Below are 13,018 nucleotides of genomic sequence, written 5' to 3' on the forward strand. Positions count from 1 at the left end.
ATACTGCCTTGTTAACCATGGAGGCAGCCTTTGGACAAAGGCAGAGATATTTTGTCTCTGTATCTAGCTGACTCTCAAAGCCCTGGCTCTAACTGCCTATCTTGATGGGAACCCCAGCCACAGTCCCACCCACTCCAAGAGATCAGCTTTCCTAAACTAACCAGTGATCTTTCAGTAAGTGAACCAATACAAACCTCCGTCTAAATGAAAAGTGGCCTCTGCCTTGTGTCTTTTGTGGCATTTCTGGGTTTACCGACAGTCACTTTCAGCAGCGTAGTTCTTGTAGTGTGAGCCTTCAATCATACCTAGCATTGCCCATAGTTGGCGTTAACAGCTGGAGCATTAGGCCTGTGCGGCCAGTAAAGCCTATTGAAATCCGTTAAAGGCCTTGTCTCCACAGGAAAGGAGTTTTTTGTGTGTAACCTTTGGTGTGGATTTAAGCCACTATAGTTACGCTGGAATAGGAGTGCCCACAGTGGGGTTATGCCACTATAAGTAGCTTGGATTCAAACTAGTTTGTCACTTGGAAGGGGTTATAGCAAAACTGAAAGAGTGCTCTCATGAGTGTGCACACAAGGGGCAGCGCCTGCTGTGTAACTGGTAACTTTCCTGTGTGGAGTTTATTACCTACACAGTCGCCAGTAAGTCATGTTAGGTGTTGGTTTTTTAGAGGGGGAGGTTTGGGGCTTAATTCTATTTGCAAAGGATCCTCGTGCTTAATTCAACTAGAGAATGTTCTGACCAAACTTTTTGTCTTCAGGTGCCGCTCATGGGCTAGGGACACAGCTTTATGCCCCCCTGGGGTGAAAGTAAAGTTTCACTCAAACAGGCATGAAAATGCAAAGGGTGAGGTTGTGTCTAGGACAGTGCACACCAACAGCTCAAGCGATGGCCTCATTTAGGCTGGTGCAAATCTAGGTTAACTGGGCTGAAGGTGGTAGAGTTATTAGTTATTCCTGGATCTGTACAAGTATGAAGGAGAGCAGAATTTGGCCCTGTGAGCAAACAGTTTCAAGTGCAGTTGTTCAGCTGACGTACAGTTCTTCTCGTTGACATAAATTAGACCAGCTGGGAGCCAGGGGGCACCTGCATTGAGAATTTTAATTTGTAGTCCTCTTAAATGTTGGCCTCCTAGGAAGACCAGATTTACACGCTATCTCTTGAATCGTGCAAAGTTAAACCACCCCTACCGCCATCCCAGGTTCTGGAACATGTATACAGACTACGTAGGGCTTGCTTTGAAGCTCACTAAATAAGCTTTCAGCTCTCAGCTGAAATGGGGAGGTTCAGGGAGAGGGTCGGCCACAACGAGTGGAAATGGTTTATTAATGAAAATATTGTTTTGTTTGTAGAAGGAAGAGTTAATTTTGAGAGGACACCTTTGAGGGTTTGCTGATAAAGTAAAAGTAACCTTTGTTCTTCCTGTTTTTTGGTAGGTTTGGATGAAAGACCAGGATCAGGTTCCTGGGGTGCAGGAGATCAAAACAGCTCCACATTTGACCAAGGAAGGGTAAGGATGAAGCATAAACAGAGACCTTAAAACAAAAATAAACAGGGTCTTTATGGTGGTTTCTCAGTGTGTGTTCGTGCCCAGTCGGTTTTAACCTGCAAACGTTTTGCTTGTCATTCTTGTGCTAGGGCCTCAGCTAACCCCCTCAGATAGGTCACTTCTGCAGTCACTCTGCAGTGGTGCTGGATGAGAGAAAGTTTCTCTCTCTCTTGCTTGACAGCAACATACCCGTAAGGCCCTGCCGGCCTGGGCAAACGTTGTGGCAGCTTTTCTTGCAAACCTTCTCCTTGCTTGAAAAGTGCAGTGTAGTTTAACCTGCACCTGGATCAGTGTTGACTTGGCCTGTCCAGACAACCCCACACTTCCTCACCCGTGCTTGGACTTGCATTTTAAGTTGTGGGGGAATCAGTAGTTCCTGATGGCTGAGTGAGGAGAGCAGGAGTGTCACTTTGGCTCTGAGTCGAGCATTTTTAGCTGGGCATCTAGCACGGATTACTGCCATTGTACTTGGCACTCCAGCGTGCTCACCCTCTTACCTTCCCCACGTGATGGAGGAGAGAGGCTGAAATGGGAATGTAATAATGCCCCTAAAACAGCAGCTAGAATTGGCAGCTGATGGTGCCAGGTGTCCAACCAGAACACCCCCAGCCTGCTTGGAGTAGCCTGGCTCTGGAACCAGACTCCATGGTCAGTCTGGGTGGGGAATCTGCTGCCACCCCGTTAAGCCTGCTGCTGCCAGAACACATTGAGCTTCTGTATCGTCTCCCAGCTTTGTCAATGCCCATGATGAGCTTCATCCCAGAGGTATTGGAGGTGCCTGTGTAAGGGAGCGGGTTACAAGGGTTACAGCCCAGCAGATTGACACGAGCTCTCAGGGAGGGAATGGAAAGCAACGGGCGGGCGGCGGGAGGAAGAGAATTGGAAGTGTTTGCAGGGAAGGAATTGAGGCTGTGACAGCATATAACTGGGGCCCGAGGAGGGGAAGAGAGAAAAGACATTAACTTAATTGAAATGGTGTTTTTTTGACAGATGCTCATGTTTTAATGGGTTTATGTGATTCGTTTTCACAATGGCACCGTTCCCTTCCCTTAGGTCAGCGATGAAACAGGCACCACATCGTTTCTCATTTTTATAGACCTCCCCTCTTCCCCCCCCACCCTCGCCCCTTATGGCTTTGGGGAGGGGTGGGCTGGGTGAATTCTATGGCCCGTTCCTCCCCTGAACAGGAGTTATTGCTCACACGGTGCCTGCCAAGTGTCGAGTTCCTTCAGGACGGGGGCGAGTTGGGTGGGAGCTGCCAGGGTGGAAGAGCGTTTTGTTTCTCTGCAGGGAGCAGTTTTTGTGGGTCTTCCCCAAACCAGCCCACTGCTCTGGAAGCACTGCTGGGCCCTCCTGCTGTCCCTGGGTGCTGAGACGTGTGAAGAAGGGAGATGGAGAAGCCAGCGCGTTACTATCCTACTCCTTTCGCCCGTAGCTGGGGGTGGATGTTGGACTGAATCTTCTTGTGATCTGGAGTTTGGCTCCCCATATCGCTGCTGTCCCCTTTCTAGGATGAACCAGGCTAAAGCTCGCAAGTGCAGACACCTCCGAACCGTGTGTGTTTGGGGGCAAAGGGGGAAGCAGTTTGAAATCCAGAGCCAAATGTTGTGGTTTGGGTCCTTCTTTATTGAAACCCAAGTTGCATAAAGAGAATCAGATCTGGATTTTGCTCAAGCAAGCTTCCAGGTGGCACAACTGACGTCACTCTGGTGCTTTTGATTCCCATGCTAGCTGGGGGAGTGCCCAATGGCAGGCCTTGCCCTGGGAGTTCTCTACTCCCCACTCATCCATTGAACAAATAAAATAAACCCTAACTTCCCTGTGACAATCTCCCATGTACAATCATTCCTGTTTTGTGTTACATTAGCAGGGCTATGGTGAAGGCGCCCATTATGGAGAGCACAGGGACCTATCATCTCACAACAGCATATCTTCATCACCATTCCTGGGGTCTGGACTAGTAGGTAAGTACTGCGTGCCGTACCTCCGGGCAAGGCTGTCAGCCTACGTAATGCAGGGGAATTAAAAAACCTAATGAGTGTTTGCACAGACCATCATCATTCACCCAGACATCACCAAAAGTTGCTGTTGTCAAACCTGCGGCTGAATGAGCTGCTATCCAGGGGCTCTGCCAATGTTTTATGGATGCACAAGGGCCTTTGTATTTTACATGGTGGTGGCATTTTTTTGATCTACCACAGTAGCATCTAGAGTCCCCAGCAGAGATCAGGGCCCCGTTGTGCCGGGTGCTGCACAGACACATAATAAGGGAGTCTCTGCCCTGAAGAGCTTACAATCTAAATAGCCCAGATAGAGAGAGGACGGGAGGGGAAACCATCCATGAGAGGAGAAGGGATTTGCCCAAGACCAAAGAGGCAGGAACAGAACCCCATTTTTCAGATCCCTGCTCCATTAAACCAAGCTGGTGTCGTGCGCTCTGGTGAGTCGTTGAAGTCAGAATACAGTGGCATGGGGTCTGATAGGGACCCTTTTCCTAGGCAGGGAGGTAAGTGCACATCTGGAGCTGTAAATCTGCATTAGACGATGCGATGTGACTGTATACAAGAGCTGGTAGCTGTTTTCTGCTCTCCTGCCCCTCCCCGCCCCTGTCACCACTTTGACATTTTTCCTAACCTGCACCATGGCTCGAAAGACCTTCCTTTCTCGCCCGTTTCCACTCTGGGCTTGAAGTGACCAGCCTGGAGCCTCGTGCTTTGCACGAGGGCTGTAGTGCGAGCTGGTAGTGTTGGTGTGTGGGAGAGCCTGGTTTCGTTCCCGGTCTGTCTTGACATGCTGTCCAGAGTGCAGGATGCTCAGACAACCTGGAAGGAAAGAAGCACCATGTATATTGCTCAACACTGGCCCCTCCGGTTGGCCATGGGGCATTGATATCCACCCTGGATGATGTTCTCCTACTTGCACTTGCGCACTCCTAGAAGGGAAGTTGGTTTTGTTTGAAGGAGCCTTTTTCCACAGGGGCCCTGTTTGGCAGGTGTGACCTGCAGGGTGTTCCTTCACACTGCGACTACTGGGCCACCAGATAGTGGAGACGATGGGGGATTCGCTAGTCTCGCCTGTGTGGCAAGTGCTCTGCACTCCTCTAACCTGGCCCCCCGGCCCCCATTTGGCGCATGAGGTCCCCCTCGCTCTATTTCCTGCTCTGTCTCCAGAGGAGCCAAGACACTCACTGAATTCTGCTGAGGACCCAGTTCTTTCCCTCGTGCTTCTCCATCCGTCTGGGTCAGGCAGCAGTAAGGGGACCACACCTCTTCAAGCTCCTTGCTCCTGCTGCCAAGCTAGCTCCTGCTCACGTCCCCTCTTCCCCCAGAGACGGTGATTTGCGCACAACTGGGCATAAGAAGGATGCGTGACTATTTACCTCCTTACCTCTTCAGACCCGGGGGATTAAGAGCAGAAAATATCCATCCTGAAGGGCTTAGAGAGCTTCTAATTACATTAGGCAAGGAATCAGGGTTAGACATCCCCTCCTTTCCCTTAGCAGCAGTTTTTAAAACCCTCCCGTTAACATGGCCAGCTGAGGCGGGTCTGGGAGTGGGGGAGGAAGGCTATTACTGGCAGTGGCCTTTAGTGAAAGGGGAGGGGGAGCTGTATTCTTTAAAAGAAAATCCCTGCTAAAATCAGTGGTTCCTCCTTCTCCAGAGCGAGGTAGAAAGCAGAAGAGAAGGACCTAATAGATCTAGGAAGCAAATGTTGGCCAATTTCCTCCTCCTGCTCTGTATGTGGTGGAAGAGGGAAGCTGTCAGATCCAGGCCACCAGGCTATCTGGAGAGCCAGTCTCTATCTCCAGATGGTTATTTCCACACCGTGGTCAAAAGGGGAACTTCTGAGTTAAGTCTCCGGGGTCCCATCCAGAGGAGGAAACGAAGATTTAGTTGGTGTTGGTCCTGCTTTGAGCAGGGGCTTGGACTAGATACCTCCTGAGGTCTCTTCCAACCCTAATCTTCTATGATTCTAAGAGCGCCTCTGAGTGAGCTATTTCCTTGTTGGGTCAGAGGAGGTGGCTTCTTGCTTTCTGACCTGGAGGATGTAATAAAAGCAGAGGTAGAGTTTCTTAATGACAACAGGGAAGTCTGCGTGAAATGCTTCAGGTTTGAGGGAAGAAAACTAACTTTATGTGCAAGAGCCAAACTCTGTTCCAAGTGTTGCCTCTGGCTAAAGGTGGCATAATTCCTAAGATTCCTCCTGGAGCAGGTGAATAGGAGCTGCTGCCTTAAGGAAGAACAAGAAGGTTTCAGCCCCAGATGTCTGCCCCTGTGAGATGTTAGGCTTACTCTTAAAGGACAGAACTCCAGGTTTTTTGCTAGCACATCAGATAGTCCCCTGGTTCCACTGCATACCCAATCAGCCTCCTACGTTCATGTTACTTGGGCCTGGGCTGATGGGAGACTCCTTTAGCTGTCACTAGCACGTAGAGCTTGCAACCCCTCTGAATGTCTGTCCGTAGCACCCAGAGCCCTACAAACTCTCAGAGTGGGTCCACCTGATGAGGGGTCATTGCACATTATGGAACTCTTGAGGATTGTGGCTTGATCCAGCTCTCCCAATTCAGTGATGAAAAGATCTAATCTTCCAGGAGCTTAGGAGGCTGGTGACTGGGGACAGAGGCTGCATCACTGGAAATGAGGGGGTGGGGGGGAGACCTGAAATTTCAGTTTTTTCATTCCCAAACTGAAATGATTTAAAAAAAAAATAAAAATCATGAAATACTTTCCTCAAAAAATTCCTCCTTTTGCCACTGGATGTGATAGGGTGGAGGGTGGCTGTGCTGGGGCAGGGGTTCTTCTCTTCTCTCTCGCCTCCCTCCCCCCCTCCCCCCCCCCAAATTCTGAAAAGTTAGTGGCGAGGAAGAAAAAAGAGAAATGGAAAATGTGTGTGGGGGAAGCCCTGGATATCCTTTATTCTATTGCATTCAGATGCGGGAAGGTGAAAGAAACAAAAAATGAAATTTTGAAATCTAAATTTTCCAGATTCTGGAAAACTAGAAAAAGTGTGTGTGTATACACACACACACACACACACACACACACACACACACACACACACACACACAAATACAGCAAACTAAAAAGAACAAGTTTCCAGTTTGAAAAAAGATATATATTTTTTTGTTATGGATGAGGTTGGGGCAGGGAGGAGAGCTTAGAATGAAAAATGTACCAGCTCTACTAATAACCCAGATGGGCAGAAGATGAAAGGGTGTAGATAGGATGATACAAGCAATGTGGGGAGAGAGAGCAGAGAAGGATGTGAGATCACTCTCCCAATTGGCCATCTTCCAGTCTCTTTTCCAAGAGTGCAGTTAAAATCCATTCCAAAGTCTTGCTATCTTTATTTCCTCCAGGAATGCCAGAGTGCTCTAAAAGAGACTCTCCTTTCAACAGGAGCACATTCTGGGCTAGAAATTCCAACACTGAGTGGGATGGGGAGGGGAAGTCTAGGCTGAGGATGCTCCACAAATGAACATCTTCCGGATTCTGGTTTCTGAGAACACTCGGGGATTGTGGAGTCTGGGCAGTGGGCAGCTGTCGGTTTGCATGGCCATAAGGTATAGGGCAGCCCCTCTGCCATGGACAAGTGGATGCAAGAAATGGTAACTCCTGCAATTTTCCCCTGGGTGCGTATGGTTTCCCAAACTGCAGAGCGCTGCCCCACAGGCTTCAAACTTGTCCACTGAAGCATCTGACAGTGGGACCAGCAGTTTTGCGTGCATCTGCTAGCGATGGAATGCAGTCAAGCCAGTGCTGCTTTTAAAAATAAATAAAAATATTTTTTGTTTCTGCTCCATTTTCTACCTGCCCCAAAGAAAAATGGAGAGGCAAGAGGCACCTTGACACAGAAAGCGTTAGGCAGGCTTACAAGCCTGTAGGAATTCAGCACCGGAGAACCCCATCAGCCTGAGCTTCAGCAAACTTCATGAGCTCTGTCAGTATTTGGACTGCATAGCCAGGGGATCCCGAAAATTCCTTTGATTCATGCACCTATGTTGGCCAAATTATCCATTATGGCATCTGCATGAAGATGAGTGGAGCAGTGATCACCTTCTTTGGAATAGTGGAGGATTTGCCCATCCCGAAGACCTGGATGGCAGTCTGTCTGGAGCTGGTTCCTGGGAGGAAGCTATCGGATGCAGCCCTGGTGTCTGTGATGTGGTCGCTGCAGTCCCATGAGCTTATGTCTAAACTTAAAGGAGAACGGTTTAATCCTAGCTTGGAAAGTCATGCAGTTTTGGAGCAGTAGTGGACACCAGCTGCAGAAAGGGGTGTTTTTTCCCCATCAGGTATTGGGTTTTGTGACACTCCATTCTGCAGCTCCAGCAATACTGACGACAGCTGCGATTCAGTCTCCGCTCAAGCTGTTAGGATCCTTGGTGTCATGCATTCAGTCACTCCCAGACCCATGTTGCATCGGAGACTCCTGCAGTGACTGCTGCTAACAAACTGTTCTAGGTGAGCCAAGATGTGGAGAGAGGTTCAGATACTGCAGGAAGAAATGGCCATTTTGGTGGAAGAAGGTGGATGCTACACAACAGCATATCCGGGCACGTTAATTCATTTTTCTCGCTGATGCGTGAGGACCAAGGGCTGGAGTGGACAGACTGACCGAGTAGGGTTTTTATGTTATGGACACTCTGTTAATAGGAAGTGATGATTGTTCACAGAAATGGTGCAGCACATGTGTGTTAGGGAGATCACATGGCTTTGTGAAAAATCATCATTGGAAAGACATGACATTACAACACGAAGCTACCGGGAGTGAGGGGGGGAAGGTTGCATGAATCGCAGCTGCTCCAGGAAGCAGTGGCTCCATGTCAGTGGATGGAACTTTGTCTGTTATATCCAGGGCAAATGTGTGGGATTGTCGGAGTGCCACCGTGTGCCTCCAAACAGCGCATGTCCTCTTTCTCTAGACAGAGAATGCCAGAGGCCATGAGAATAGGTGCCCTTTCTGAACATGAATGAACCCGCCTTGTGCATTTCTTACCATTGCTCCAAGTTCCCTGAACTGTCGGTATGACCAGGCTAACGCAGGCAGTCACGATGCCCAGAGAGCTGTGCATTAAACAAAATGTGAGCTGCTCGGCTAATCTGTGTTTTCACTAGTTTGGCTAGGCCTGAGACAGCATTGGGTCTATCAGTGTAACCCTGATAGACTGCCTGATGGAGGATGTTTGGCCTTTGCTAGCCTCCAGGAGGTGTGTTGCTTCTACCATGTGCTCTTGAGTAGTGTGAAATATTGGTGTAAAACGTGAGATTTAATACCTGAAAGGTTTGCGAGATGGGACTTCTTACCAATGGGTCTGAGTGTGGTAAGCACTTGAGGCACAAGTAACAGGTCAGTGACATCTTTAGGTGCCTTTTCCCTGTTGCCTGATCATCCAGAAGTAGTCCAGGTCCCAAGAGTTGCTGTGTTGAAGTCTCCACAAAGTCAAAACACCTTGCGTAAAACGTAAAGCTGGTGTTGGCATCGTCCTCTGTGCCATCGTGAATTGTGGCAACGGTTGCCTTGGTGGCCTCCTCATCTGAGGAGAAGTTTAGAACTTTGGACCTTTGTTATAAGAACATAAGAAAGGCCGTACCGGGTCAGACCAAAGGTCCATCTAGCCCAGTATCTGTCTACCGACAGTGGCCAATGCCAGGTGCCCCTGAGGGAGTGAACCTAACAGGCAATGATCAAGTGATCTCTCTCCTGCCATCCATCTCCATCCTCTGACGAACAGAGGCTAGGGACACCATTCTTACCCAACCTGGCTAATAGCCATTTATGGACTTAGCCACCATGAATTTATCCAGTCCCCTTTTAAACATTGTTATAGTCCTAGCCTTCACAACCTCCTCAGGTAAGGAGTTCCACAAGTTGACTGTGTGCTGCGTGAAGAAGAACTTCCTTTTATTTGTTTTAAACCTGCTGCCTATTAATTTCATTTGGTGACCCCTAGTTCTTGTATTATGGGAATAAGTAAATAACTTTTCCTTATCCACTTTCTCAACATCACTCATGATTTTATATACCTCTATCATGTCCCCCCTTAGTCTTCTCTTTTCCAAACTGAAGAGTCCTAGCCTCTTTAATCTTTCCTCATATGGGACCCTCTCTAAACCCCTAATCATTTTAGTTGCTCTTTTCTGAACCTTTTCTAGTGCTAGAATATCTTTTTTTGAGGTGAGGAGACCACATCTGTACACAGTATTCGAGATGTGGGCGTACCATGGATTTATATAAGGGCAATAATATATTCTCAGTCTTATTCTCTATCCCCTTTTTAATGATTCCTAACATCCTGTTTGCTTTTTTGACCGCCTCTGCACATGTCCTTATGTAACTTTTCGCCTGTTACTAAGGTAAAGTGGTGATGAGCCTCTCTAGCATCTACCCCCAGTTTTACCAGACTCTCTGTCGCCAGCCTTGCCACCCAGATCAATGTCATTTCTGTCATTGAGGGGCAGCATGGCCTGATTGATTCGGGGGTGAGGGGGATCTGGGTTCTAGTCCCAGTTCTGCCATATGACCTTCCCCTCTCTCTGCCTGTCCCCCCTTCCACCCATTGTCTATTTAGATGATTAGCTGTGTGGGGCAGGGACTGTCTTGCGATGGGCACGTGCAGCATCTGACCTTGGCTTGCCCCTCTAGCTGCTGCTGGAACACAGATGATTAATAATCATTCTCCAAAAAGGGAAGGAGGGAGAGAGCACATTCTGTAAACTGGCCGTGAGCAGAGCAGTAAAGATTTGTGCTAAACTTGTGAGCTTTGCAGTTGCCAGCGCTGGGTGTTGCCTTCTAAGACGTAAAAGATTTTCATCTGTAACAGCTCAGTGGAGCTTCCTCTGCAGCGTGGGGACCGGGTCACCTGCTGGTTTGAACTAGAGTAAGTGGTGGATTCTCTGTATCTTGAAGTCTTTAAATTAAGATTTGAGGACTTTAGTAATTCAGCCAGAGGTTAGGGGTCTGTTACAGGGGGAGATGAGGTTCAGTGGCCCACGACGTGCAGGAGGTCAGACTAGATGATCCCCTCTGACCTTTAAAGTCTGAGTCTAAAGTCTTTAATCCTATTGGGCTAATGGGCTAATTTTCTGCATGCTAATAGAACGTGTTCTGCTTTAGCACTGGTGGTCTAGAGTGGATATGGGGCACTGGACTGTGAATCGGGAGGCTGGGGTTCTGTTCCCAACTCTGTCACTGACCTGCTGTGTGATCTCAGGCAAATCTCTTCCCTGTCTGTGTGCGCCTCTGTTCCCCCTCCCATGCTTGAGCTGTCTGTCTTGTCTACTTAAGAACGTAAGCTCTCCGGGGCAGGGACTCTCGCTCTGTGTACGGATGGCACCTAACACAGATAGGGACCGTGCTTTGTGAGGCCTTTAGGTGTTATAACACAAGTAAATAATAGCTCCAGAGGAGGGATTTGCATGTCATTTGACTGGTGTAGCATTTCAGATTGAACATTCCTGATGTGTCTGGTCTTCCCTGGTTTTCTAGAGGGCTTCTTTAGCGCACAAGTGAGCGTGCTCACAATCGTCATTGAAAGGAGCAGTGTACGTGTTAAACTGGCTGAACAAAAATTACCTCGCCCCTTCCACACATTTCTGAGTTTCCGGCCTCCTGTCTCTTCTGGTGTCTGCCTTGGAGAAATACCAACATGGATGGCCAGGCCTGAATTTCTAATGGGGAGGAAATCTGGGACGAGACCCCCCTTTTGGGCCATCGCAAAGAAGCAAACAAATGGCACAAGACCAATATTGGGGCCTTCAATCCTTTAAAAGGAATCACAGCCCAGTCGTCTCTCTTTGCCATTTACAGACCCTTGTGGGGCAGAGGCGGGGTGTGAATCCTGGACTGGTAGGGCCCTTCTTGTTCTTGAACCTGCTAATCCGGGCGGGGGCGGGGGCGGGGAGCTCTTCTAAAAGCAATCTCTGAAATCAGTTGCTCTGTTCACCATTCACCCTCAGTGAAAGGGGGAGTGGGGGAAATTGTTTAAACAGCAGGGAAACTGATAAGCCATAACAGATTTCTTTCTAGTAATTATTTCTAGTAATTAGCTTCTTTTCAGAGAAGTGTTTCTAATCGGGTGTGCATTGTGAGCTATTGTGAATTGCATTCTTCCTGGACAATGGTTTTAATCTGCCCATGGACGTGGGGATGTGACGACTCCCATTTTTTAAACTTTTTTTTAAATCACAGGAAATAATTCTAATAGAATTACTGGAGTCAGAACAGATATATTTTTAATTCCTTCAATCTTGCTGTGTCAGCGCTTGGTGTCGTGGGTTGCTGTGTTCATTTTCATGGGGAAGGGGGGGAGTACGCATGGCACTGTAGGGAGTGATAGAGGCTGTACCGCTTGCTTCTGGGGCTGGGTGATTTGAGGGCATCCATGTGTGAATTCCCAGGGGCCTGGCAGAACTGCAGGATGTTCCCTGGCTGTAAGCACCTGCACTTTGCTGGGGAGGCTCAGCTGCAAGTCCACAGAAAACGCAAATAGCCTTTACTTGGCTTGTTCCTATGCGCTTGTCCAGGGGCAGAAACACTGAAATGGCATGTTTGTTTAAACTGGCTGTCCTGCTTGCGTTGTTGTATGTGAGACGCTGTGCGTGTCCGGGGTGTGTGTGTGAAAGTTGCTGCACGATATGGCTCGGCATCCTGCTTAGTGACATGCCTGCAAAGGTGCTTTCAGTGTAAGCCCTTATTTTCAGGGTTTGCCGATGTCGGGATAAATAACCGTCTGGGATGAAGCTTCCTTTTCTCAGTCCTTGTCCAGAAGTGAATTCAAATGTTGCTTTTTTTAAAGAGAGAATCTGCTTAGCTGTTTGCAAGCAGAGAATGGAAATCTGTCTGGTGGGTGTCTTAGAAAAGCCAAAGTTACCTGAGCGCTGATGCACACCGTGTTACGTTTTAATTTCAGAGTAGGCATGTGCATAGTCCTTCGGGCAAGGGCCTGTCACGTTTGGGGGGAGGAAATCGATTGAGAAATTGCTTATTATAAACAGGTGAAAATAATGTACTGCAGACCCCTCTCTGGCAGACTTTTGTGTGAGCATGTGCACATGTGCACGTGTGTATGCAGGAGCTCGAGAAATGTGGAAGGGGAGTGCAGGGAGCTGGAGGAGAAATAAAGGATGGAGAAATGACAAGAACTTTAAACACTTGACGTTCCCAGGTATAAAACGTTTAAGCACTTAAAATCTTTCCATGTGGCTAAAAGTCTCCCAATTCTCCCTCCATTACCTGCTACCCCATGAGTGTTGTCCCCCTACTGCTTTCTTCCTCTACGCGTGCATGCTCGCTCCATAGACCTGTCCAAGGCTACAGAAGTAGAACTCTCTAGTTTTGAGTCCCGTACGATCTGTCAGAGCAGGGCTCCTCTCCTGTGGGCCTTACGCACCAGCCTGAGTCAAACTTTTGGCCTTCCTTCAAAAACCAGAAATGTAAAGCCTCTTTTTGAAGAGAGAGTGACTG

General features: G+C 48.4%; 1 protein-coding gene across 7 annotated transcripts in view; it reads left to right on the top strand.

The window, feature by feature from the left end:
• Nucleotides 1–13,018, top strand: part of TCF3 (transcription factor 3) — a 115,490-nt gene that overhangs the window by 63,658 nt on the left and 38,814 nt on the right. For 6 of the 7 annotated variants that reach the window (XM_044998997.1, XM_044998998.1, XM_044998999.1 and 3 more), the window contains exons 4-5: nt 1,437–1,510; nt 3,417–3,513. In XM_044998997.1, the coding sequence (XP_044854932.1) occupies nt 1,437–1,510; nt 3,417–3,513 (171 nt within the window). The remainder of the gene's footprint in view (nt 1–1,436; nt 1,511–3,416; nt 3,514–13,018) is intronic. The other variant, XM_044998994.1, reaches the window with a different exon arrangement.

This window comes from Mauremys mutica, chromosome 24 (genome assembly GCF_020497125.1).
Source record: "Mauremys mutica isolate MM-2020 ecotype Southern chromosome 24, ASM2049712v1, whole genome shotgun sequence".
NCBI lineage: Eukaryota > Metazoa > Chordata > Testudines > Geoemydidae > Mauremys > Mauremys mutica.